At 40.1% G+C, this 27,931-nt stretch overlaps 2 protein-coding genes across 3 annotated transcripts; one reads left to right on the top strand and one right to left on the bottom strand.

Annotated features, from left to right (window-relative positions):
• Positions 1-746: 746 nt before the first annotated feature.
• On the top strand, positions 747-7,432 carry LOC109240600 (probable polyamine oxidase 2). Its single transcript, XM_019407267.1, has 10 exons — positions 747-1,265; positions 2,777-2,892; positions 3,194-3,282; positions 3,384-3,497; positions 3,700-3,787; positions 3,949-4,034; positions 4,140-4,242; positions 5,616-5,713; positions 5,813-6,242; positions 6,843-7,432. The coding sequence occupies exons 1-10, from the start codon at positions 1,226-1,228 to the stop codon at positions 7,143-7,145; spliced, it is 1,467 nt and encodes a 488-aa protein (XP_019262812.1). The 5' UTR covers positions 747-1,225; the 3' UTR covers positions 7,146-7,432.
• Positions 7,433-7,520: 88 nt separating this feature from the next.
• Positions 7,521-11,340, bottom strand: LOC109240599 (protein DETOXIFICATION 41). 2 transcript variants are annotated; one of them, XM_019407266.1, is made up of 8 exons: positions 10,910-11,340; positions 9,677-10,221; positions 9,302-9,388; positions 9,163-9,219; positions 8,833-9,059; positions 8,267-8,385; positions 8,058-8,144; positions 7,521-7,797 (listed from the first exon to the last, which is right to left on the bottom strand). In XM_019407266.1, the coding sequence occupies exons 1-8, from the start codon at positions 11,210-11,212 to the stop codon at positions 7,726-7,728; spliced, it is 1,497 nt and encodes a 498-aa protein (XP_019262811.1). In that variant the 5' UTR covers positions 11,213-11,340; the 3' UTR covers positions 7,521-7,725. The 2 variants fall into 2 exon arrangements, with proteins under 2 accessions (XP_019262811.1, XP_019262810.1); XM_019407265.1 differs by having other exon boundaries at positions 8,833-9,071; positions 10,910-11,338.
• Positions 11,341-27,931: the final 16,591 nt, after the last annotated feature.

The raw sequence follows: 27,931 nt of genomic DNA, 5'->3' as shown, positions 1-27,931 counted from the left end.
AGTCCTTAAATTATTCATCACTATTTAATTCAATTATCATCAATATATCTTGATAAATAATAGATTTCTCAAAGGGCATTTGATTTAATAGTGTTACATTGAAAATGTGGTCGCCATAATATGTGTTTGGTAGTGTATGTCGTATATTTAAGAAAAAAACCGACAAATAACGAAAAAACCGAAAAACCGACATAAACCGAATCGAGAAAAACCGACTTAATTGGTTTGGTTTGGTTCTAATATTTGAAAAACCGACTTACTTGGTTTGCAGAGGCGGAGCCAGGATTTCAAGCTTATGGGTACGGGATTCTAATCGTTTTAAGTTACTGGGTTCTAAATTAATAATTTATACATATTCAATAAATTTTTGAAATAAATAAGGATTTGAATGAAAGCTATTGGGTTCGGCCAACCCGCTGGCGGCACTCTAGCTCCGCCTCTGTTGGTTTGGTTTATTTTTAGGAAAAAACCGATCCAAAATAAATTATATTTATCATATAGTATACATCAATTAATTATTTTAAATTTAAGCAATTAGATAGGCAATTATTTAGGTGAGTTCTTCTAATTATGTATTCATATCGTAATTTAACTAGTTGTGTTGGTGTGATCTATAAGTCATTGATCTAGTCGTGGAAACCTTCCTGAATAGGAGATATTTGTACAATATTTTGTACAATTGTTGGAATATCATAATATTCTTAATTCAGTCACCTCCTTCCACGTCTACGTAGGAAACACCACCATAAATATCCCAACGCTTTTCCTTTCTTTTCCCTTCGTCTTCCTAATTCCTCCTCCAAATTTCTATCTCCCAAAAGAAAAACTCTTGGTTCAATTTCATTTCTCAAAATCCCAATTCTCTCTCCAGATCAAACAATTCTTCATTTAACTGAATTTAAGAATTTCTTAGAATTGTTTCTGTTCTGATCAGGAGAGAGAATTTTTTACATTTCGATCCCCATTTTTGGTGTTTTTGCCCTTTTTACCCTTATCGCTTTTATGTGTGATACGCATGTGTTCTAATTCTAATCACTTCATTACTTTCTTTTTAATCTTTCTTCTCCATTTTTCCCCTCAGATTTTCAATTTTAGGAGTAATTATTGTAGTATCAACAACTCATTAATACTGAGAGATTCTTATTAAGATAAGATTTTTAACGGTAATCTTACTTAATCCCATTATTTTTGTTGGGACGATTTCCAATTAATCGCATTTTTAGCCATGGATTCTCAAAACAAGAGTAATCGTCAGCTCCAAAGAGGTTTGTTTCTTTAAAGTTTTAATTTTTAATCTGATTTTCGCTCTTTTAAATTGAAGTTCGTACTTACTTTTGTCGGTGGAAAGATTTTTTTAAAAATGTAAAATGATTTTAAAAGAATCTATTTACAATAGACAACACTTACTCTAAATTCTATATTTATTTCTGCTTGTACTCAAATTCAGTTCGTTTAGTTTTTAACAGTTAAATTTTGTATTATTCGAGCTGAATAAGCCCATTGACGGTTGATTTATCAATTATAGTTTATTTAAAACTGTGTATACTGCAGCATTAGAATGAAAACTTTTGGTTTATTTAATAAAAAATCCACTTTTAATGTTTTCAGCTGGCACGAATATGCTTTTCTAACAGTTTCTGACGCCACCTGTTTTTCGTCCTTTATATCAAGAATAATACTCCCACTCTTTCAAAAAGAATAAACCTATTTCTTTTTAGTTAGTTTTAAAAAAGAATGCCCCTTTCTGAATTTGGAAGGAATCCAATTTTAAACTTCTTATTTTACCCTGAGTGAGATAATTTATAGCCACACAAATATTATCACAAGTTTCAAAAGTTTTTTCTTTTTTCTTAAACTCCGCATATAGTCAAATAGTTTCAAATAAATTGAAATGGAGTACTACTCCCTTTGTCCTAATGTTGTTTGATCGAGTTTAAAACAAACATTATGACTTTTGATATTTGTGGTTTAAAAGGAGTCATAGGTATTTGTGTGACTATAAATCATCTCATGTAAAATGAGAAGCGTAAAGTTAAATTCTTTATCATTCTTCTCGGACAGACTAAAAAAATCACATAAATTGGGATGGAGGGAGTAATGCTTAAGTCTAGAATTTCTATGCTGGAGCAGGTCTGGACCATGTCAGTAAACAACATTTTGGTTTTATTGGATTAAAAAATTGCTTTTGAAGTTTTCAACTTGTAAGGAATATGCTTGTAAATGGGTTTCTGTCAATGTGACGCTGCATATTTTTCATCCTCTATATCAAGAATAATACTGACCCCAATTCCTGTGACGTAGTTGTTGCTTTTACTATATCAAGATTAATAACGCGGTACTAGTAGATTTTCTATCTCTGGACCAGGTTTATAACATGCGCAAACCTTTTTACTGCTTAACCGCCATTTAGAAGATGCTTTGTCCTTGTTTGTTTCCCGAATTAGCAGCTATCCTGCTTATCGAAGAGGCAATGTTTGCTAAATTTAGCATAAATGAGTTCCTGATTAAAACTGAGACACGGGACAAGACATCCGATAATTACAGTCCTTTCATGTTTTGGAATCCGAAGCACGTGAATCATTAAAAAAAAAATGCAAGCATTAGACCAGCTCGTATTTTGCTTGTACTAATACAAAATTTTGTCTCTTTCTGTTTTGGCTGTCTATATGATCATTTCAAACATGAATTTATACATTTCTGTGTCTGATCTTATGGATGCTTATTATCATTTTCTCGGTAAAAAACTTTATTAAGTGAGTTGTTGTTTTCTCCCTAGCTCCCTGCTTCTCAAATGTTGGACGGAGATATGTGGCCTCGCCATCTGTCATTGTAATAGGTGGTGGGATGGCAGGCCTTGCAGCTGCTCGTACTCTTCAGGATGAGTCATTTCAGGTATTGCCAGTAAATATGTATTAGTAGAAATATGACTATTTTATGGTTTTTTATTTACTATAATGGTGATGGTGGAAAGGGGAGCCCTGGGCGTAACTGGTAAAGTAGTTGCCATGTGACCGGGAGGTCACGGGTTCGAGCTGTGGAAACAGTTTCTTGCAGAAATGCAGGGTAAGGCTGCGTATGATAGACCCTTGTGGTCCGGCCCTTCCCCGGACCCCGCGCATAGTGCACCGGGCTGCCCTTTCTTTTTTTAATGGTGATGGTGGATGTGCATCATGAAGTTAATATTCTCTTGCAGGTAGTTGTGTTAGAATCACGAGATAGAATTGGAGGCCGAGTTCACACTGATTACTCTTTTGGTTTTCCTGTTGACTTGGGTGCATCATGGTAGTGAATTGTTGTTTTTTGAAATTATGACTTGTATGTTTATTACACGGTAAACATATGCATTTTGCTTCCGATGGATGTTAAGATTTTAACTGGTATAGGTTACATGGTGTCTGCAAAGAGAATCCTTTGGCACCTCTTATTGGAAAACTAGGATTGCCTCTCTATCGTACAAGTGGTGACAATTCAGTCCTGTACGACCATGATCTGGAAAGGTTTGTCCTCTAAGCTCTCCTTGCCTTTCATGCGTGTATTTAATATGCATCAAATCCATGCATAAATACTTACATGATCAAGTTGATATGCTTCTACATGTCATTATGTGCAAGTCTGGAAACATTAGTGATTGCTAATTTTGGGGTCGTGACCTTTCTAATCATGTATAATAATCAACTAACATATCTTTCTATTCTCCAGTTATGGGCTTTTTGACATGGATGGAAATCAAGTTTGTCAGGACTTAGTTGCAAAGGTTGGCGAGACATTTGAGAGCATTTTGAAGGAGGTATGTTCACCCTTTTTTCCACCCACTTTATTTCTGAGTCATGATTTATGAAATATCTAACTCTTTCCGAGTTTCGTAAGGAAAGGATCCTTCTTCCATGTCTTTAAAGTATGTGTATTGTGGACATTTTCTGACTATGAGCTGACTCGCTTTGTCTGCAGACTGATCAAATTAGGCGAGAATCCAGTGAAGACATGTCTATCAGTCGTGCTATATCAATTGTTTTTGAAAGGAGACCCGATTTAAGGTCCTGCTTAATTCTGTTTGTTGACATATTGACCCAACTCCCCGAATCACCCAAAGAGGAAAAAAGAGCATTAAAATTTTTACTAAGTGAAAATTGTTAATACAGGTTGAGTGGCCTTGCTCATAAGGTGTTGCAGTGGTACCTATGCAGAATGGAAGGCTGGTTTGCCGCGGATGCAGATACCATATCACTCAAGTGTTGGGACCAGGTTGGTTTCCTTGCCTCCTTTTGACAGAGTTAACTTGTTGGAGGAATGCTCACCTTCTCATTGACAATTGTCTTTCATAGGCACTTGAACTGGTTATAGGAACTTGCTGATGTTAGAAATGGTCTTACCGTAGTGTACACCTGAAAAGACAGCGTGTTCAGATTCTATAACTCCTGTTACCATATGGTGTCTGTGTCAGCTGTCTAGTGTAGGTAATAAGTAAGATATCTGGGGATGAGGAAAAGAAGTTACTTTTTGACAATATAGAGTACAAATGATATTAGTGAGCAGAATGCTTGGCTGAGGGATTGGAGTTGTCAATATAGTCATTTAATGTTTCATGAAGAAGCTAGCAGTATATGCTTGACCAAAATGATTAAATAGCTTCAGTCCAGGAAAAATGCCTTAGGCATCATCTGCAATTCCATGTCCTGAGCTGACAACTAGCTCTGGCGACTTATGTCCACAATTTTATGCCTAAAGCTAGTTTTATCTTTGTTAAAAGCTTTACACCCCAGATTCTCCTTCAATCGCACAAGCTCTTCATGTCAGGATGTCCAGAATGTCTGGCTCATGTCTAAAAGATAATAATATTATATGCAATTCTCACTTCTTAAAGGATTCAAGTTAATTTAAATTATGGTATGATGACCCCCTATAACACTAACTGATCAACTACTGAAGTTTTTCTTCTATTGTTACAAATACAGTAAGTCATTAAGCTCTATGCCTAGTCAAATTATATCATACAAAATAGGAGAAAAGAAATTGATTGATTCAACGTTTGAATTCTATTCGTAGCTGGTCTTGTCGGTAGCTGAGGATATAGGTGACATTGACTAATGAAGCTTTTTAACTTCCCTACTAGGATCATGAGTACCATGGAGGAGTAGTGTTATGTGTCATGAGCTGAATTAAACTTTCTAAAACATCCATCCTTTGTTTTCTTTTTCTGGTTTTTTAGCATCCAGTCTTCCTCATTTTAATTTTGAATAACTTCTTTGTAAGATCAGTCCACTGGTATATTGCTGCATTTTTCTATATGAAGCAATTTGACATGAAAAGATAATATTTAAGTCTTGCAACTTATTAGTAGAAAATGTAAAACCCCAGTAGGCACCTCTAATAAATGTGAAGGGATCATCACATCAGCTCAACCAAGCTTAGATCTCCTTATAGCTGTGTCAGAAGAATCAGTACATAAGAAGTCTGAAGCTCTGAAATGTCTCTTCTATAAAGAATATGTATTTTAATTATATGCTCCCCTATTGGTCATTTGACAAGAAAAACATCAAACAGCAAGAGTGTAGTTTATAGTCCTTGAAAAAGTTGTTTAAAGTGTTGCCTTACAGATTCATGATTTTTATATACAGGAAGAATTGCTTCCTGGTGGGCATGGTCTTATGGTCCGGGGATATAAGCCTGTCATCAATACACTAGCAAAAGGGCTTGACATTCGGTTAGGTCACAGGTAAAGAACATCTCCTTGACATCCCACCCCCACCCCCTGCTGGAAACAAAGGACACTAGCAGTTCCTATAACTCATTTGGTCTTGGAATCATTCCTCAGGGTTACAGAAGTTGTTAGACGTTATAATGGTGTGAAGGTAACAGTTGAGGATGGGAGTTCTTTTGTAGCCGATGCTGCCATTATTGCTGTTCCACTTGGTGTTCTAAAATCAAATTGCATCAAGTTTGAACCAAGATTACCTGAATGGAAAGAGGCCGCCATTAAAGAACTTGGTGTAGGAATTGAGAACAAGATTATTTTGCACTTTCAAGACGTGTTCTGGCCAAATGTTGAGTTCTTGGGAGTAGTTGCAGAAAGCTCATATGAGTGCAGTTACTTTCTTAATCTTCACAAGGCTACTGGCCATCCTGTCCTTGTTTATATGCCTGCTGGACAACTGGCCCGCGATATTGGGGAACTGTCAGATGAGGCTGCTGCTAATTTCGCATTTAAGCAACTTAAGAGAATCCTTCCTAATGCGACTGCTCCAGTAATGTTACACTTTCTTTCTTGCTCCAATGCATATTTTTTGGGTTTTACATTTTTCGTGTTGCTCTGAAAATTCTCTTCTCTATTTTGTTTTCTCAGCATCGTTCTGTGAATTAACTCTTTATCATACAATGTTGGTTTGCCGCTAACTCAAGATGTTAGTGGCTGACACGTTTTAGTAGCGGAAATCTTCCTCTAGTTTATTTGTTCTCTGGATGTTCAAGAAGCATGATTAAATGTCTGAAGCATCATGATCTTTCTTTAACCCATTAGTAGTTTTTTTGGTCGAATATGATGCTTCTGAATCAAATAGTACAAAGTTCTAGAAATTTTGTCTTAAACCAATATGTAAAGAAGATCTGTACAAATTGTCTTACCCTTGTTTGTGATTTGCGCTGACTTTAATGTACTTGTGAATAAGTGGGATTTTCTTGCAAGAAAAGCATTTGACTGGTTTAAGATATCATACAAAGGACTGTTGAAGCAATTTATTCTGAGTAGTCCTTTCCTGTTACATCGTTGTAATTATGTTTTTATGAAAGTTATATTATCCTAATAATGACAGTATCTCACTCTATTTATTCTCCTGGTCGTGGTGCAGATTCAGTATCTTGTTTCTCATTGGGGTACAGACATAAACTCACTGGGATCATATAGCTATGATACAGTTGGGAAGCCCCATGATCTATATGAAAGGCTGAGAGTACCAGTGGATAACCTATTCTTTGCTGGGGAGGCAACGAGTACAGATTACCCAGGTTCTGTACATGGTGCATATTCAACTGGATTGCTGGCTGCTGAGGACTGCAGGATGCGTGTCCTGGAGCGACATGGAGAGTTGGATATTTTCGAGCCAGTCATGGGTGAGGAAACACTTATTCCCATTTTGATTTCCAGATTGTAACTCGTAGGTTCAGCTATACAGAAACAGAAACATTATGAATTAGTTGCCATATGGGATTGAGTTGACACAATGTGGCTGGCTGCTTAGCGATAAATTATTGAAATCACACGGTTTTTAAATGAATTTTCAGCATCAGCTAACATGAGTAGTCTCTCCCTCGGTGAACTAGGTAATAGAGGACATTTTTGTAATATGGTGCTATAGCTGTGAATTGCAGCTTGTAGTGACACTGAGTTATACCTCTGTGAATTTTTGTGTTTAAGAAGATTATTTTATGAATACTTTAATTTTGCATAATGAGGTGCATTGGTGATTCATTTCCCAGGTTTCTTTTCATTTTGGCAAATGTCACTAATCATTTCGTTTTTTCATCTCTCATCACATATATAGTAAGTTTCATTAATCTTTTGGTAAACTTCAACTACCAAATACTGAAAATACTTGATAACAAAATACTTGCTGGGGCTTGAAGAATTTGTGACTAAGTTTTCAAGGAAAATTTATGCATTTTGATGTGAAAGCAAGCACTCATTGTCAAAATGTTTGTTGATCGTCATGAGGTTGTGAGCAGAAACTATCATCAACGGCTGTCTGCAAGATCTTCACTTTCTCTATTTCCAGCTTCCTTTAAGCGCGCAGCAGCTTTTGCAACCTACATTTCAGTTGAGAATTTGTAGTAACATGTATAGTTGAGACTGCATTCTGGATTTATAGTCAGTGAGTTTATAATCAAACGCGAACACATACATGCACACAAGCATAAAAGTTTTTTGCATATGTAACTTATAGTTTTTTGCATATGTAACTTATGGATTGAGCTGAAAGCAATGGATTCAGTTGAATTCACGGAACCATTAGCTAATGCCAATGTCGGGCGAGTTTGAAGTAATGACAATGGAGCAGCAAAGTTACCTCAGTATTCCAGTTTGTTCTGGCAGTTAAAATAGATAATGTGAATGTCTGTAGGATAACTCCTGCAATCATACCCCACCATATTCCCTGAAAGGAAAACCATAGTGATTTTGTATGTGTGTAGGCAAAATGTCAGAAAAGGTGGAGAAACAGAATTTCTGAATATCCAATTTTGTTAAGAAGAAAAAAAAAATGAAAAAAAAACTCACTTCTTCTTGTAAACTTGTTTTGAAGCCAAGAATGCATCCAATGGGGAGGCCAATAAAATAATAAGTAGCTAGATTGACATATGCTACCACTGCTTGCCATCCACTGCCAACAGCCACACCTAGGATTTGCAAGAAATTATGAGAATCCACTGCTTGACTTAGATTCAAGAAAACTTAGAATTTAACATAAGATTTAAGTGATATACACCAACCCTAAATAGTTTTCACACTACCAGAATAGCTTAACCTGTTATAGCAAGTAACTTACTAGAATAGTTTAACCTGTTATAGCAAGTAACTTAATATTCCTTTTAGTTACCGATCAATATAATTATAAATTATGTTGCTTGTATCCTCTAAAAATATTGCAACAGCTGTGAAGGATCCTCCAAAAGGTGCACTATTTTTTTAGGATCAGACACAGTTGCGGCAGAACAAAGACTATAAAGGTACCATTTCAAATAACATGATTCCGTAAATATTTTTACACTATCAGTGCATATAACTTATAGTAACCTTTACTAAATTGGTTCTTCAAAGAGCAAGAATTGCTAGAGCTTCTTTACCAGAGAGAATAGGTTGAATGCCATTCAACCAAACAGAAATGGCAAGTAGTGGAGTTAAATTGGAGACAGCTTCAATGACTTGAGTGTCACTTGTAAAGAGTTTGCTTAATCCAATCCTGAATATCAGCACAACAATGCAGAGAACTGTACTGATCAAGATACTTGTCAAGCTCACTATGATCACTGAAAACTTGGCAACTCTTGGATGTCCTGCTCCAAGCTCATTACTAACTCGAACGCTGCAAATATGAGTATTACCAGTACATACTATTGAATGATGTTCTTTAGCTGCCAAATGAACCGATTCTTTAAGCGTATACTGTAATATACCTGGCTGCAGCTCCTAGTCCCAACGCGACTTGCATATCCCAGTTCCAGTAATTCATGCTGTTATTGTCACTAGCAGTTGTGAGCCTGAACAAGTAATTTGAAGAAACAGAACAAAAAAAGAAGTTTTTCTTTCTTTTACCAGATAGAGATGGAGTCTAATGAGATTGTAGAATTTGGAAGGAGGCCTGATACAAGCACTAGTCCTTGGGAGTACCATATCTCCAAGCTACATTCAGAAAAGAATTAGTAAAAATTATTACTACTTGACCATAAATTTTACAAAAGCCAGTGTATACTAGTGGCTGCACTAAGTGGTCCTTGGCCGAGCACAATTTGCACGTCACATATGAAACCGGCCCAGCCGCTTACTTAAAGAACCAGGTCGGTTAATGCATGAGGCGGGCCGGGCCAGTTAAGGGGGTCGACTTAACTGAGCCGGGTTTTGGGTCGGCCCAGGCCACTTGACAGGTCTAGTATTTGAGAGGGAAAGGGGTTCTGGAATATCTGAACTAACCATAACATGACAGCTGAGGCAACAGTTAGCTTGAAGTAAGGCCAAATGCTTTTGAAAGCATCAGTAGAGAGACCAGTCCAAGTTTCCTTGCATAAAGGACTAAAATTTATATAAAGATATTGTGCAACGACCAACAGCCACCACGAGAAGCTCTGCGCGAGAGAAGCTCCGAGAAGACCATATCCCAAGACATCAACCACTAGCCAAGTAACCAGAACATGCACAACGAACACGGCGACAGCTATATAAGCCATAGGATTGACAATGTTCTGTGCCTGCAGAAACCTCTGCATCGGGCAACTTATAGCAAATGCATAAAGCTGAAGGATCAACCCACGGGCGAATAATTCGCCTTGTTCAGAAATAGTGTCTGATTGGCCTATTGCTTTAAGAAGTGGCCCTGAGAACCAATAAGGAAATGAGAGGAGAAATGCTGCTCCAAGATGCAATATAATTGCTCTCTGGCATATTACTCCCATAACTGCATATCTTTTTGCTCCATATGCTTGCCCACAAACTGTCTCAACTGCACTTGCCATACCTAACTGTTGAAACATTTTAGGAAATACAATACCAGAAAGTAAGAAGAAAGACTTTGACGCGTGAAATAATCACTATCCTTAAAGAATAATATTGCGTGCATATTGTTTAGGTGTTCCTTTTATCTTTCCTAAGCTGAGGGTCTACCGGAAACAGCCTTTCTCCCCAAAGGTAGGAGCAAGGTCTGCGTACATACCACCCTCCTCAGACCCCACTTGCGGGATTACACTAGGTTTGTTATTGTTGTTGCATATCATTTAGGTGGGTACAAACAAGTTTCTTCAGGATACAACAATGCCAAGCTAACCAACTTAGCCATTGTTCAGAAAAATCAGAATTTATAGAAGTGAAACCAGGTCTACTTTTAACAGATATATTATTTCATGAGCAGACATACTCGTCGATTCCCCCTTTATATATATTACAAACTATCTAACAAAACCAACTCTATTAAGTGATCAAGTGGTAAAAGTAAAACCTAGCAAAGTTTGCGAAGTCAAAAGTTGTACAATAGAGGTGAATCAAGGATTTGAAAGATGCAGGTGTATCATTTATTAATTATATTACCACTCAATAATCTTTATAACTTTTTATAACATATAAATGTATTGACTGTGTCGCGCTTATGCTAGATTAGCAGTTACTGATCAACTAAAACAAAAGCATACATATAAAAAGGAACAAAAGAAATACCATAACACCATAAGCAAAGCCTTGAATTCCCACACTAACAATGGAAGCAGCAGCTAATTCCAATGAACCAAAATGTCCAACAAACATGAGTGTAACAAAACCAAGCATGTAGTTAAAAATCAAGACTATAATAACAGCCCCTGATAGAAGCCAAAGTAGCCTTGATTCCCATGCAAACAACTTGAAATACCCTTTAAAAGACACATTCTTGTGTTCCAAGAATTCTTCGATTTCGTCCGACGACATGTCTGATAACTTAGTTGTCATGTCAAGTATACTAGGTAATAATGGCTGGTCCTCCATTAGTCCTGTTTCTTCCTGTCTTTGTCTCTTAACAATGTACCCTTTATATGCATTTAAAGGAACAGAATTTGAGTAGATATAAATATTTTTGTACAAAATTCACTAAGGTGAACAGGTGCAACTACCAGTCCTGTTTGAGACTAAGGTATAGATTAGTATTTGACCTTTTTCTTCTGTTTTTCTTTATTTTTTACCATGAAAAGGGTAGCTAGTCAAACCAGTGTATTTGTAAGTATTTTTATAGGTCAGTTGGAAGCTTAGGTATGGATCCTCTTAACTTAAAAAGAGTGGTGAAAAAAGTTAGGTGCAAAGGACACAGATCTAGTGGTTGATACTATTAGGAGTTTGGCTGGAGCATGAGTATATATAACGGGGGGCCCAACATTGAATAACAAAACAGCAGGGACCGATGGGTCTGGCTGTGATACCATGTGCAGAAATTATCTGTGGAAGTTCATAAACATTAACCAAAGAGACCCTGATTAGTGAACCTACCAGAAACAAGCAATGTGAATCAAGAAAATAATATTGACAAATATTCCCATCTTCAAAAATTTTATAAAATAAATAAATGTGCCCCTAAATCATCAGAAAATGTAAGACTCAATGTTTCTCACATCAGATGTGTCCAGTGGCGTACGTAGAATATTTCATAAGCGGTGTCACAATTTTAAAAAATAGACTAATGACAAATTACTATAACGATAAAAATTATCATTTTTTATATTTTTCTTATGCATATCTAGTAAAAAAATTTGACAAAGCGGTATCCCGTGATACCGCATGCAAGAAGGTGCATACGCATCTGGATGTGCCCTTGGGCCTGCAGGGCACTTCATGGTCTTTTGCCTCTTCTAAGTTTGGTAAATATAGCCTTGAAACTAAAATCCTATTTCATTATACTTCTGCATTAGGTCAATAACCATGATTATTGCTACCGAAAAAGTCTACTGGGCAGCTGAAAGTATAAGAGGGGGGTGAATTGTCGATTTTTCTTTTTGTATCCTGATGATAGGCTATAATTGCGCATTTTAGTCGCTTATTACACTCTAATGTACTGCACTTTAATTGAGTTTGAGCTTTAATCGCTAGTGTTTTGCACTAATTGTGTATTTTATGCCTTGTAGGAGTGATTGCGAGCTATGTAAACATTATGGAATGAATTCAAGTGATTTGGAGCTTCGAAGTCTGAGTAAAAGCCCAAGGAATCAAGTTGGGATCGTGTTCGGGGATCAACGGATGATAGTTAATAACGAAACGAAGAATCGAGCGGGCATACGACACATTGTCTAGTAAAATGCACATAACTTTTGGCTCAGAACTGTATTTGGGCTCCACAATATATTGTTGGAAGGCTATTTGAAATTGCTACAACTTTCATGTTTTGCATTTTCGTGAATTCCCACTACTGCAGCACGTGGAGTGGCGCGGGACGCGCCGCGCCTGTGAAAAATTCCTGCAGCCTGTCAGAATCATCTCTTTGAACTTTCCCACAATCACACCGCATGGCGCGTCGCCCAATGCGGCGCGGTAGTGCAAATTTTACAGAGTGATTGTCCTATTTCTTGCAGGAAAAGATGTTTCGTCTGGGCCCGGCCCTATTGCCGCGCCCCCTTTTTCTCGCGAAATCGGATTTATGACATTTGGGAAGACAACTCGTTCCCTTTTGGGAATTGAGTTTTGAATTGAAGAGTCACCACCTAATGATTTAAGTGCATTAGGACACTAAGAAGGGTTTGAGTCAAGTAACCAGAGATTGGGTAAGGGCTTGCAATTATCCCAAGGGGAAGGTGTTAGGCACCCCTCAGGATCCACTAGTGTGGTTCCCGGCCAAACTATTGTTGTGACTTAAATGCAAATAACACATAGGCAAGTAAGAGTTTCAAATAAGAGGGGATTTTCATGTAATGGTCACAAATAAACAAAGTTAGAAAGAAAGAAAGGGAGTTGATTTTCTTAGAAGAAATGGTTTTAAAAGATTTAAAAGAAACAAAGAACAAAGGGAAAGAGGGTCCTAGGTTTATTAATAATATGGATCACCCCACATAACATCCGAATAATCACTCCTCAATGAGGGGCTACACGTGATGTTATCGCGTGGTCATCATATCCATATCTACCCTTTTCCCACCCCGTTAAGGTATTAAAGCGCGGAATGGTCTCATTTACCTATTGCATGCTATTACCCTCCCCAATCCTATCAGCCCCGGAGGTACTTGGAACTACTAATCCTAAAGGGAGGAGATATTGGCTTATTTGTGGTTTCAAAAGGTAAAATACTAAAGCGACAGGCAAAAACACGTATAGCAAGTTGGGGGGAAGCACATAACAAGTAAAAGGCTCAGATATACCTCCTTTGACAGAGAAGCACATAATTTTAGCACGACTTGCACATACTGTTTAGGGTCTGATTAAAACTTAAAGGTTGAGGCAGACTGATTTATTACATAGTTCAGATAAGAAGCCCAAAGCAGGCCTACCTTTGGTTGTAGCTAATAAAAATCTGATCAGTTTATAATTTTACCCTAAGGCTTGCCTAAGTGTTGAATGAGGGTCCTATAGGCATGATATCTACTGATTTTTAGAAACAATGAAATAAAATGAATACATACTGATATAAGAAAGTCGCCAGTTATTAAAGAAAGCAATTTTTAGCAAAAGGTTATAGGTTCTGCAAATGGTGGTCGTCATTATTACTGGTTTTAGACTTATAAGCGAGTGAAGCGATTCAGACTTGATTAATAGCTCCTATAGACATGCCTTCTATGCGTTGTTGACTTTAAACCCTTTCATAGACATAGTAAAATGCAGAAAACCTATAAGCATGATATCTAGGTGCTGAATTTTATTTAACCTATGAACATGATATCTAATTGCAGTTGACTGATTAAGACCTATAAATATGATTGCCTAATGAAGAATGGATATACGAGATTCAGAAAGACCTATAGGCATATTCTCTATATGCATATGCAGAATTCCGATTTCCAGGTAATTATGGACATAGTATCTATATGAGAGAATGCAGAATTCCTACGGACATGGTATCTATGTGTGAAATGTAGAATTCAGGAATGTCTATAGGCATGTTATCTATATGAAAGTGCAGAAATTAAGAAACTCCTATAGGCAAGTTATCTACATGAGGGTGCAGAAATTCAGAAATAACCTATAGGCAAATTATCTATATGAGAATGCAGAAATTCAGAAACTTCTATTGGCAGGATATCTAACCCTTTGCATACATGGTTACCCCTCCCTTTTTCACTAGCCATCCCCGAGAGTTTTATTACAAAGTTATTACAGCCCAGAAAAAAGAAGTAAAGAAAATACATCAGAAATTAAAAAGGTACAACCAAGGAGAGCCTGATTCAGGCTTCCTGTCTGAAGTATGAAGTAAACCAACTCCAAGAGATCAATGTTTCAAAGCCTTTCTCCCATTTGGGGTGTGTCAAAGTTCCCTAAGGGTCTCATATGAACTTCGGGCAGTGCTTACACCCAAATGTATCACCAGATTAAGATATAGTGCAGCGTGAAATTCTGAAAGGAGAAAGGGAAAAGGGAAACCGCTTAAATCAGTACACATAAGGGTATAGGGGAATGGGGGAGTTGCAAGAGGCAAAAAGGGCAGGTTGATGGGCATACCCAGCAATGGGAGATGCTGGCACACCCTTAGGCCTGTCAGAACATATTGTTTAGAGGTTAAGATCCCATCGATCAAACCTAATTCATGGACAACAACTTACATTGCCATGCCTTAAGTCATAACTCAAAACACATAGGGGGTAATAGGGGAATGAGGGTTCATAACAAACAAACAGAAGGAAATCAACATGCCAATTTAACTGCTGAGATATACAGAAACAACAAGCAAACATGGACACACAAGCAGTAAATACACATTGTTGTAGTGCTAAAAATTAAATCCGGACATACCAGTTTCAGAGAAACAAACAAAGAAAAAACAGTAGATCTTGTGAACGGGCCACAGTGCAGATAAGAAGAGAATATTTTTGTGTGTAAGTATGAATTCAGAAGAGGTTGTGAATTGTGAAGTGAAGGATTGTAAATCCTGTGTGATGTGTGTTAAAGAGTCGTGCATTTATAGTGTTGAAAACCAGGCAGAAATAAGGTAAGAAAATAGTTAAGGAACTGATTGTCAATTAAGCATCAATTACACAAGACTTCCCTTTAATTAAGGGATTCGGATTCAAACGGGTAAAACAATTTAAGGAAAGAAATTGAATAAGCCTTTGTGCAAAGCATGTAATTAAGGGCAAATACATAAAAGGTTATTTAAGGACAGGGTTTTTGAAGTACACGGTTGTACAAATAAGGTAAGAAAATCAATTAACAACCAGTAAATCAAAAAATCAAGGATCTTGTAATTACTGACCCATGAATGAACCAAGTCGCAAAAGCTGAGAAGGGTTTTAACTTAGGTCGAGTCACAGAGAGAATCAGCAAACAAGGAAAGAAAAATCAATCAGACATACTCAAAAGGAAGTCTGAACTAATCACAAATTTGAAAATCATTCATTGCATATAAAGAGCATATAGACATGTCAATCATGAAAGAGGATGTTGTGTTATTGTAAAAATCAGTAGAAAATAGATCACAGAAGCGTAGTTGTCACATAGGTCAGCAAAAGTAGATGAGAAGTATCGTTTAGCAGCATACAAAGGCTCCGATGTACAGTTCTTAGAAGAGTTTAGCAAAAGCTGGAATCATGTGAAAAACAAGTGTTTTGAAACTCATTTCAGAGACTCGAAATAGGTTCAGAGGTCTCAGAAAGAACTGAAACCTCTACCATGTTCTTCTCAGCAACTGAAACTGAGAAACATGATAGAAAGGCAACATGCAGAGCACAGTAGAAGAGCTCAAAGAAAAATAGAGTAGATGAAACTAACACGAAACAAAAAAAATGGAAAAAATGATAAGATCAGTAGCAGAAACATGCTGAGAAGTTTAATAAGGAAACTTAAGAACATAGTAATGGAAATATAGTAGGAGAAACATATCAGAACACAGTAGAGAAGATACATTGGAGAAATCATACGAAAACACAGTATACGGAAATACAGCAGAAGAAGCATGTAAGAACATGGTAGGAGAAAATATAAGAACATAGTAGAGGCAAATACACACAAAAGAAAAGAGAAACATTTAAAACTTTTCAGAAAACCCTAGATCGGAAAAGAAATGGTTTTGAAAGTAATTTTTGCAAGAAAAACCAGAGAAATCGTTTGAAAACTTAGGGAAAGCATAGATACACAACGGATCTAAAGGAATCGGAGAAAACCTCGAAGGGTTAGGGTTTCAGAAGAACCCTAGAAATGAGAAAGGCTTTGAAAGGTCACCGATCTAAGTCGGAGAGGTCAAAGTCAGGCTCGAGCAACCATGATGCGCCGGAGCAAGGCCGGAGATGACCGTGGAACTCGAATCGAACGAAGCCTGGACCAAACTTCGTCGTGGTCAGGCCTTGAATCTTCAAGGACCAGGCATGTAGGAGCAATAGGAGGTGGGTATAGGGCCTCCATAACCTTGGAAGCCATGGATTCCGGTGGCTTTCAGGGCGGAGATGGTGGCTAGGGTTTGAGAAGATTCGAGAGAGTTTGAGAGACTGGAGGATTCAGAGGCGGCTGGTAGGTGAAAGTGATTAGGGTTTTGGGGGGTAAGGGTAAATTAAAAAGGAAAGATTAAAACGTGGCCGTTGATCATTTTGATCAACGGCCTGGATTAAACGGGGGATCCGGGCGGGTTATGTAGAATGGTCGTGGGTCGGGTAATTTTAGGAGTTGGGCTGGGTAATTGAAATTAAAATTGGGTTGGATTAGAGGTGCCAAATCTGGCCAAAATTGAAAAAAAAAACAGGCTAGCATTTAAATAGCCATTTTCCCTTATTTATTTTATAAAAAATAGTAAAATATTTTCTGGAAACAAATTAAAGATACTAAATTAATTAATAATATATAAATATTAGATTAAAAATACCGGACTCAATTTTGTAAGTATAAAATGCAATTAAATCTTAAAATAGGCTAATATTGCAATTATATGCAATTTAGCTTTAAAAATACCAAATAAATTTATAAAATATACAAAACTTATGTTAGCTACATTTTAGCATAAATAAAATTCTAATAAATAAGTTACCAAAAATAATAATTATGAAAAAGGGAAATAAATCATTTTAAAAAGCTTAAAATTATGGGAAAAATAGTAAAAATGCTTGGATATACTTATATATGCGTATATATGCTATTTTAAAGATATTTCGCATATAAAAATATATAGGGAAAAATTGGGTATCAACAGCTGCCCCTCTTTACCCGGAAAGGATGAAAGAGTTGTTGGGTAAACACATGATGACCAATTTTGACCGAACGAAATATTTTGAAGAAAATCTAGCTGTGCTCCGGCTTCTGAGCTGCCTACATATCTCTGGTTTTACAGGAATCAGGCCGTATGTAGTTCAGGATCCGTTGGCGGAGTATGCCGATGGAGACTGCTCAAGAACGGACGCAATAATCAGGCTGGGATGAATGGTTAAGGTTTAGTAGGGCTGTGGGAACTGGGGCGGAATCGCTCCTGCCGAGACGGCCGTGGCTCGCCGGTTTACCTGCAAATAAACAATACAAACGCATATCGTACATAAATTTAAACGTGATGCAAGTTCCCGTTGGATCATGAATGTTGTCGTTGGACGGTTAGGATAACGTCTTCAGACCATGATGTCCTGGGCCATGAAGCGTATAATAAAGGATTCGCAGGCTATGAAATGATGCTCTCGGGCTATGAGAATGATGCCTCCGAACCATGATGCCTTTGAATAATGATATGCAAAAGATTAAAGGGATCCTCAGGCCATGGCATGGTGTTCTCGGGCTATGAAAATGGTGCCTCTGAACAATGACGCCTTTGGACAATTTGGCGATCTTTCAGCCCATGAGATGCAGTAGGTGGCGATCTTTCAGCCCATGAAATGTAATAGGTGGCGATCTTTCAGCCATGCAGATGTAAGTAAAACGACGCTCTTTCGGCCATGCAAACGTAAATAGAGTGGCGATCTTTCAGCCATGCAGATGTAAATAAAGTGGCGATCTTTCAGCCATGCAGATGTAGATAAAGTGGAGATCTTTCAACCATGCAGATGTAAATAAAGTGGTGATCTTTCAGCCATGCAAATGTAAATGAAACGGCGATCCTTCAGCCATGCAAGCGTAAATAAAGTGGCGATCTTTCAGTCGTGCAAGTGCAAATGGAGGTAGAGCTTAACCTCGGAAGGCAGAATGGTAGCCTTATGCAATGCAGGAGATGTAGATGGAGACAGTGCTTAGTCTCGAAAGGCAGAATAGTAGCCTTATGCAATGTAGAAGATGCAGACGGAGACAGTGCTTAGTCTCGGAAGGCAGAATAGTAGACTTATGCAATGCAGGAGATGCAGATGGAGACAGTGCTTAGTCTCAGAAGGCAGAATAGTAGCCTTATACAATGCAGGAGATGCAGATGGAGACAGTGCTTAGTCTCGGAAGGCAAAATGGTAGCCTTATGCAAGAGATAAATGGTAATAGAGTTTTCTTAGCTGATTGCGATATTGTGGCTGCTAGGGATATTGTGTGCGGATAGCAACTGTGAATAGGTTGTGGTCCTGAACAATATGAGTGTATAATATGTTTGATGATTTTGCGACTCGGGTGCCTGCATCCAAAGAAAAATTGTGAGTTTTATAAAGGGGAAAGGTTAGTTCATATCCCCGCTGACTTTGCTTGACCTGCTCGGCTTTGATCTGGTGATACCAATATGTATCACTGGGGTAGCGTTGCCAAACAAAGCAGTTTCGATAATAAACATGCATGAGTTTGTAAAAAGATATGACATAAGTATATAGTTAAGAAATAACTTTTTAGATGAACCGACGACTGTGACGTGGTTCAGGACATTGCCACCTCTCCTGCTACGGAATTTTGAGGGCCCTCCTCAAAATTCTGCCCCAGTTTATTGGGTTGATACTTCTGGCGGCTGCTTGCGATGATCGGCTGAAATAACTTCGGAACTTTGAGGGTCCTCCTCAAAATTCTGCCCCAGTTTCTAATTGCGGGAAAAATGGAAATTTTATTGAATTGTGACCGAACCCATAAGGCTTCCTACGTATCCCTTCTTAAACGGGAATTAGGTCAGACGTAGTTCAAATTACATCATATAGGAATACATAAGATTACACATAGTAACGTTTGACTGCATCTGAATTGATTGGTTTTGGCCAAACTTCCCCATCCATTTCTGCAAGTATAAGGGCTCCTCCTGTTAGAACTCGGTGAACTATGTATGGGCCTTGCCAGTTAGGAGAGAATTTCCCTTTGGCTTCATCTTGATGCGGAAAAATTTTCTTTAACACCAGCTGCCCCGGTGTGAACTGTCTCGGCTTGACTCTTTTGTTGAAGGCTCTGGACATTTTGTTTTGATAAAGCTGACTATGACATACTGCATTCATTCTTTTACCATCTATAAGAGCTAGTTGCTCGTAACGACTCTTCACCCATTCTGTGTCGTTGAGCTCAGCTTCTTGTACGATCCTCAAGGAAGGAATTTCTACCTCGGCAGGAATGACGACTTCTGTACCATAAACCAGCATATAGGGAGTTGCCCCGGTTGATGTGTGGACTGTGGTGCGGTACCCCAATAAAGCAAATGGTAGCTTCTCGTGCCACTGCTTATGCTTCTCTATCATCTTCCTTAGTATCTTCTTGATATTCTTGTTGGCGGCCTTTACGGCTCCGTTCATCTGCGGTCTGTAGGCCGTAGAATTCTTGTGTTTGATCTTGAAGGTTTCACACATGGATTTCATCAGGTCACTGTTGAGGTTGGAGCCATTATCAGTAATGATGGACTCTGGAATCCCGAATCGACAAACGATACGGTCGCGGATGAAGTCTGCCACGACTTTCTTGGTTACTGCTTTGTAAGATGCTACTTCGACCCATTTGGTGAAATAATCAATTGCCACTAGAATAAACCTGTGCCCGTTGGAAGCGGCAGGTTCGATTGGTCCAATAACATCCATTCCCCAAGCGGCGAACGACCATGGTGAGCTTGTTGCATTAAGCTCATTGGGAGGTACCTTTATCATGTCTGCATGTACCTGACAGCGGTGGTATTTCCTGACATACTGGATGCAATCCGTCTCCATAGTCATCCAGAAGTAACCAGCTCAGAGTATGTTCTTTGCCAAAACAAAGTCGTTCATATGTGGACCGCAAGTCCCGGCATGAATTTCCTCTAACAGCCTGGATGCTTCTTTTGCGTCGACATACCTTAATAGTCCCAAATCAGGAGTCCTTCTATATAGGATTCCTCCGCTGTGAAAGAAATTGTTGGACAACCTTCGAAGTGTACGCTTCTGAGTAGCGTTTGCAAGTTTTGGGTATTCTCCTTTTGCCAAGTACTCCTTGATATCCTGAAACCAAGGTTTTCCGTCTGCTTCTTCCTCGACATGAGCACAGTAAGCTGGCTGATCATGGATCTTTACTGGAATGGGATCAATGAAGCTTTTGTCCGGATGTTGTATCATGGATGACAGGGTAGCCAACGCATCGGCAAACTCATTCTGGATTCTGGGAACATGTCGGAATTCTGTCTTTGTGAACCTCTTCCTCAACTCCTGTACATGATGCAGATAAGGGAGTATCTTGGAGTTCTTGGTTGCCCATTCTTCTCGGACCTGGTGTATGAGCAGATCTGAATCCCCAATTACTAGCAACTCTTGAATGTTCATGTCAATAGCCATCTTGAGCCCTAAGATGCAGGCTTCGTACTCGGCCATATTGTTGGTGCATGGGAACCTGAGTTTGGAAGACACCGGATAATGCTGACCGATTTCTGATACTAGGACTGCTCCTATGCCGACTCCTTTGAAATTTGCTGCTCCATCGAAAAACATTCTCCACGCGTCATAGGATTCTGCAATATCTTCTCCTATGAATGATACCTCTTCGTCAGGAAAATACGTTTTCAGGGGTTCGTATCCTCCATCCACGGGGTTTTCGGCCAGGTGATCTGCTAGTGCCTGTCCCTTGACTACTTTCTGAGTTACGTAGATAATGTCAACTCACTCAACAGGATCTGCCGCTTGGCTAGCTTTCCGGTGGGCATGGGCTTCTGAAAGATGTATTTCAAAGGATCCATTCTTGATATGAGATATGTAGTATAGGCACAGAAGTAGTGCCTCAGCTTCTGAGCCACCCAAGTTAGAGCATAACAGGTACGTTCTAATAGAGAATACCGGGCCTCGTACGGAGTGAACTTCTTGCTGAGATAATAGATGGCCTGCTCTTTCCTTCCCGTTTCATCATGCTGCCCCAGGACGCAGCCGAAGGCACCATCTAACACTGCGATGTAGAGTATCAGAGGTCTACCTGGTTCAGGCGGGACTAAGACTGGTGGTGTTGACAGGTATTCCTTGATTCTGTCGAAAGCTTTTTGGCAGTCATTAGTCCTTTCGGTGGCGGCATCCTTCTTCAACATCTTGAAGATTGGCTCACAGATAACTGTAGATTGTGATATTAACCGGCTGATGTAGTTAAGTCTCCCCAAGAAACTCATTACATCCTTCTTGTTCTTTGGCGGTGGCAATTCTTGAATGGCTTTGATCTTCGATGGATCTAGTTCTATTCCCCGGCGACTCACAATAAACCAAGCAATTTTCCAGCTGGAACCCCAAATGCACACTTTGCGGGATTCAGCTTTAGGTTGTACCTTCGCAGTCTATTGAAAAGCTTCCTCAAATCTTCCATGTGATCAGTGGCCTTCTTTGACTTAATGATGACGTCGTCTACGTACACCTCGATCTTTTTGTGTATCATATCATGGAAAATGGTAGTCATGGCTCTCATGTAGGTGGCCCCTGCGTTCTTAAGGCCAAACAACATCATCTTGTAGCAGTACATTCCCCACACGTAATGAAAGCCGTTTTCTCAGCATCTTCTTCATCCATCCAGATCTAATGATACCCAGCGAAACAATCTACAAATGATTGCAACTCGTGCTTGGCGCAATTATCAATCAGGATGTGTATGTTTGGCAAGGGGAAGTCGTCTTTTGGATTGGCCCGGTTGAGATCCTGGTAGTCGACACAGACTCTGACCTTCCCGTCTTTTTTTGGCACTGGCACAATGTTAGCTTACCACGTTGGGTATTCCACCACCCTGAGAACTTTCGCTTTGACCTGCTTGGTGACTTCTTCCTTGATTTTCAAACTCATATCTGGCTTGAATTTTTTGAGCTTCTACTTCACCGGTGGACATGTTGAATCAGTCGGCAGTTTGTGTGCCACAATAGATGTACTTAGCCCAGTCATGTCATCATACGACCATGCGAATATGTCCTCATACTCTTTTAGAAATTCTGTGTACTTTACCTTTTCTGACGGTGATAAGTGAACGTTGATTCGTGTTTCTTTGATGTTTTCTGCATCTCCCAGGTTAACAATCTCAGTCTCGTCCAGGTTGGACTTAGGTCTGTTCTCAAAATTCTCAACTTCTTTAACAATCTCTTCCGGTATATCATCTTCCTCTGAATGTATGTCCGTTTGTTGCGTTGTCTCGTTGCATGTCACAGTCATTGGTTCATCAAGATAAGTAATAGTAATGCCCGAGGCTCGCCGGGCTCTGGTGATTCTGATAGTCCAGTTATTGAGGCATGCTCCTCTGCTTACAGCCTGTATGGAAGGGCCTTCCTCCCCCTCCTCCTCGAAAACGACACAACAATCCATATTATTGTCTTCCAAGAACAAATTCCTCACTGCTGCCAGTGCTTCCTCTTCTTCTGACCCATAGATAACTTTGGCTGGTTGGAAAGTCTGCTCCAAGCGGGGTATTGGTTGCTCCAATGGGTAGTAAGGACCGCACCATGGTGGCGACCAGTCGTTGAATTCTTTCCAGGTATACTCATACCCCAATCCGAAGGTGGTGCCATGTTTCTTGAGCTTGATGGGCTTAGTGATTCCTTGGAGATTCTTGCCAAGTCCCTTGCCAGTTTCATATCCGCTCCAGTTTAGTATGCTTTCAATTTTGTTGTCCCACCATTTATCCTTATCAACGGTGTTGACTCGCTCGATGTGGTGGTAAGTTTCCTAACCTATCTTTCTTCTGCGCCCGATTGCTGGGATAGTCTGGCGACTGTATATGGGATTGCTACCGTCGCCGTGAATGATCACTTCTTGGTGGTTCCACTCAAACTTCACTGCCTGATGTAGTGTCGATGCTACAGCCCCAGCGGCATGAATCCATGGTCGTCCCAACAACAAATTGTAAGATGCCGGCACGTCTATCACTTGAAAATCAACATCAAACCAAGTAGGCCCCATTTGCAAATACAGGCTAATTTCCCAAATAGTGGAACTTTGGGATCCGTCGAAAGCTTTGACGTTGATGGCCCCGTCCTTGATCTCATGCAAGCCCTTTCCTAATGTCCTGAGTGTTACCAACGGACAAATGTTGAGGCTGGACCCTCCATCAATCAGGATTCTTGTCATAAAATAATCTTCGCACTGCACGGTGATGTACAATGCCTTGTTGTGACTCAACCCCTCTAGTGGCAGCTCATCTTCGTGAAAAGTGATCATGTCACTTTCCAATACTTGGCCTACCATGTTAGCCATCTCTCCGCCGGTGATGTTACTTGGTACATATGCCTCACTCAGCACTCTTAGCAAGGCATTCTTGTGTGCATCGGAACTTTGTAGCAAAGCAAGGATGGAAATTTGCGCCGGTGTTTTGTTCAGCTGATCAACGACCGAGTATTCCTTGGCCTGTATCTTTCTCCAGAGATCGTCGGGCCCAGTTTCAGTGATGGTTGGCCGACTAGAGGCTTGTTTGCTTGACTCGGCAAAATGCTCTAGAGTATAAACCCTACCGGTTTTTGTCATACCTTGTGCCGCAACGGCTTCCCCGAACTTGACCTTCCCCTTTCTTCTGGCCTCGGCTGTGTAGTCCCAAGGTATGGTATTAGTGTGGAATGGTGTTACCGCCGACATTGCCACTGGAATTGGCGTGGCTATCTTTACTCCGAACGGAGCAGGACCCTTAGGCGGTAAAACTACAACTTCAAAGGGTGCAGGTGCGTTTGCTGGCGACATAAACTCAACTTCAATCAGCGTTGGCGTCTTTGCAGAGGATGGTGCTTCAAACTCGAGTGGCATGGACATTTTTACCTCGGCCTCCCCAGAAGGCTGAATTTGGACCACAATCGGATTAAGGGTGACTACTGGCTTCTTTGGATCGTCGCCTTCTGTGATTAAACTGATTGATCCCTTGGGGTCCCAGTCATCCTCTATCTCGATCATGTGAACACCTCCACCCTTGTGGTCTGGCAGAGGGTTATTGCGGATATTCGGAGCAGGCTCCTTTGCTACAATGATCTTGTTATCAATCAACGTGTGTATCTTATTTTCAGAGAGCGGCATTCATCAATGGTATGTCCTTTCATGCCGGAATGGTATGCACAGGATTTATTTGGATTGACCCGCTGAGAAGGGTTTTCGGGGGTTATAGCAGGGATAGGGGTGACATAACCAGCAGCTTTGAGCCTTTCGTACAGCTGGTCAATTGGTTCAGCAATGGCAGTATACTGTTTGGGAGGCCTGCGGTCAAAATTTTGGTCGGGGTCTAGGGAAGTTTTGACGTGGGGGAGGTGATTGATTGTGGGATGGTTGGGTGTTGTAGGCTTGGTAAACATGTGCTGGTTGGGAGTATTTGGGTGAAGTGGGCTGATATGCGGGAGGTGGAGATGATTGATAAGTGGGTGGTGGAGTATGGTAAGGGGGTGAGGGTGCTTGGTAATTCGGAGTAGGTTGATAGGTGAGTGGAGGCATTGAATAGATTTGGTATTTGATAGGGGATTTGGTCCTTTGTGCAACCATTACAGCACCTACGTCCCTTTTCTTGGACGTACCACCAGACAATAAAGCCTTATTGGTAGCTTGCAAGGCTTCAAAGTTCGTAACCATACCACTCTTGATGCCTTCCTCGATCCTTTCTCCTAGCTTGATGATATCAGAAAATTTCTGATTCTCGATCAGCATCAGTCTCTCAGAATACTGTGGGTCTTGGGCCCAAACGAAGAATTTGTTCATTTGCTCTTCTTCCAAGGCAGGCCTAACCTTAGCAGCTTCTGATCTCCATCGAGTAGCATACTCACGGAAGGTCTCTGTGGGTTTCTTCTTCAAGTTTTGAATATAGAACACATCTGGTGCATTCTCTGTGTTGAACCTGAATCTGTCCATAAAATTAGACGCCATGCTTACCCAGCTTGACCACTTCTTCGGATCTTGGCTAATGTACAAAGATAAGGCATCTCCCTTCAAGCTCCTCATGAAAAGCTTCATGCGGATTCTCTCGTCTCTTCCCACTCCGACCAGCTTGTCACAGTATGTTCTCAAGTGGACCCTTGGATCCCCTGTACCATCAAACATCTCGAACTTGGGAGGTTTGTACCCCTCGGCAGTTCGACATCAGGCTATATGCAAAGATCTTCATAGTTTAGCCCCTCAATTCCCTTACTACCTTCAACGCCTTGAATTCTTCTAGTCAACTTTTTAAGCTCTTCGGCCAGATTTCTGATGAGCAAGTCCTTTTCATCGGACTTGGGTGTGCTTGAGATGGGTTGGGTGGAGTGTGGCACAGTCTCCACGTAGATGGGGGTATTATGTTGGGTGTGGCAGTGGTCATTTGTGGGGTTCTGGAGTTCTGGGATGGGCAGTGGGGTGTTATTTGAGGTATGGCAGGTATTGCAGTGGTGGTGAGGAGCGGGATGGTTTTGTTGCTTTGGGATGTTTTGCATAGGTACAGGATTCTGAGTATTTGGGAAAGTAACCTCTGAAGTAGTGAGGGAAAATGACAGATTTGCCAGATTCCGGACTTGGTTAAGTTCTTCCTGAAACTTCAACAGCTTTTGTTCTAGTTGGGATGCATTTTCCTTGGGGACCAGAGTACCATGAGTGACATCTACCCGTTCAGCTGAGTTGTTCGAATCTTCCATTTTTCCTTTGTTTTTGTGTCTGACAGGACTGGGAGGAGGAGTAGGTGGAGGGCCCCTGGATCTCGTAAAATATGATGATGTTTCCAGAGTTCACGAACTAACCTTTGGGGAGGGTAAATAATAAATAAAAGTAAAAACAAAAAGGTAACAAGTCAGTGAGGATCATTAGAAAAATGTTGCAATATTTAAACACGTAGTGCTGAAATATAAAGTGCGTCCTAATTTTGGGACCTCGTTGTGCCCGAGGTAGGCCTAGCGACAAATTAATTTGGAGAACTTAGAATGCTAAATTGATAAAAGGTAGACGAATCCCAAAACGACACTAAATAACAAGAAAATATAAATCACTAATGGCCATCGGCCATATTACATCTTATAAAGCGAAAATGGAAATTCCTATCTATTTGGTCCCAGAGGGACCTTCCCCAGACTCGGCATTGCTAGATCCATCGAACAGCTCCCCTAGCTTGCGCAGTCCTAGTAGCAAGTAAGCTCTGGCCAGATGTCCGCCTTCATTTCCTTCAGCAGTCCGGCAGTCTTCGGCCCTCTTCAGAAACTTCTTTTCCAATTCTACAATACCTCGCTCCAAATAGACCAATCGTTTGTTGGCACTGATAGCCATATCCTTCCACTCTTCAATTAGTTTTTGATTGGCTTCTTGTATTTCGCGGTGCTCACTTTCACATTCCCGAATACTCTTGCGCAGTTGATTGTACTTGACTTGTGCTTCAGCCTTTTCATCGATGATCCTGTGACCTCGAACGAACCCGGGTTGACCCAGACCATTGTGATTGTCCTCCAGCCAGTCTGAATAGTGTAGGGTACAACCAGCATGGTATCTGTCTGGTTCGATGGTGTCCCTTCCTAAGACAATCTTGCAGTGCCACATATGCTGAGCCTAGCACCTGTACGGACTATCGTCATTCTGGAAGTCAGCCCGGAAGTGACTCGTCTTGTCGACCCTTGGTATAACCTGCTTCCTACCAGCCTGTCTCATAACTCGGAGAGGGACATAAGGGTAGGTTCCCCTCAAACCGATCAGTATCAGAAACAGCGCATCCCTGGATCGAATGATGAATTCTTCAGTAGGGAACCACTCGAACATCCATTGTACCAGGTCCTCATTCAAATTATCAAAGAGTTCGACCCATTCTCTAGCATTCTCCGGTAGGACAAACATGTTGGGCATGTAATTCATTCGCTTTGGGTGATGAAAGGTTGTATGATCGTCCCAGTCCCTTCGATGGATTTCCTGTCGGTACTCACCCTTTTGGAGATGTTCCATGAGCCAAAGTTGAAGTAGAAGATTACAACCCTCGAAATGTTTGGCTCCATGTTGACACCTTTCTAGGGCTCGGTATATCTCTGCAATGATCATTGTCACAAGACTGAATGGTTGTCCGTCAATTCCTTCCATTAGAGTTTTGGTGACCATAGCTAGCCTGGTATGGATTCTTGTTTTCTTCATTGGAAACACTATCATCCCCAAGAAACAGAACATGAAGACAAAGACCCTTCGGTGAATATGCCCCAATGATGTAAGGGCGAACTCGTCATGATAAGTACGGTAAGATTTGCTATGACCGTACCTCTCGCACAAGTAGTCATAGGGAATGTACGACTCTTTCAAACATGTCAAGTCTGGATTCTTCTTTAGACCCATCATTTTGAGAAAACCTCTA

The sequence above is a fragment of the Nicotiana attenuata genome, unplaced genomic scaffold (assembly GCF_001879085.1).
Source record: "Nicotiana attenuata strain UT unplaced genomic scaffold, NIATTr2, whole genome shotgun sequence".
Taxonomy (NCBI): Eukaryota; Viridiplantae; Streptophyta; class Magnoliopsida; order Solanales; family Solanaceae; genus Nicotiana; species Nicotiana attenuata.
This window is presented reverse-complemented; position numbering and strand designations above follow the sequence as displayed.

Excerpts from the sequence above, each read along its gene's own strand:
- LOC109240599 (XM_019407265.1), bottom strand. The coding sequence starts at position 11,212 with ATGGAGGACCAGCCATTATTACCTAGTATACTTGACATGACAACTAAG. Across the intron at positions 9,220-9,301 it reads TTAGACTCCATCTCTATCTG|CATGAATTACTGGAACTGGG; the intron begins GTAAAAGAAAGA and ends TGACAATAACAG. Across the intron at positions 8,145-8,266 it reads AAACAAGTTTACAAGAAGAA|GGAATATGGTGGGGTATGAT; the intron begins GTGAGTTTTTTT and ends TTTTCCTTTCAG.
- LOC109240600 (XM_019407267.1), top strand. The coding sequence starts at position 1,226 with ATGGATTCTCAAAACAAGAGTAATCGTCAGCTCCAAAGAG. Across the intron at positions 3,498-3,699 it reads TACGACCATGATCTGGAAAG|TTATGGGCTTTTTGACATGG; the intron begins GTTTGTCCTCTA and ends TCTATTCTCCAG. Across the intron at positions 6,243-6,842 it reads TTCCTAATGCGACTGCTCCA|ATTCAGTATCTTGTTTCTCA; the intron begins GTAATGTTACAC and ends GTCGTGGTGCAG.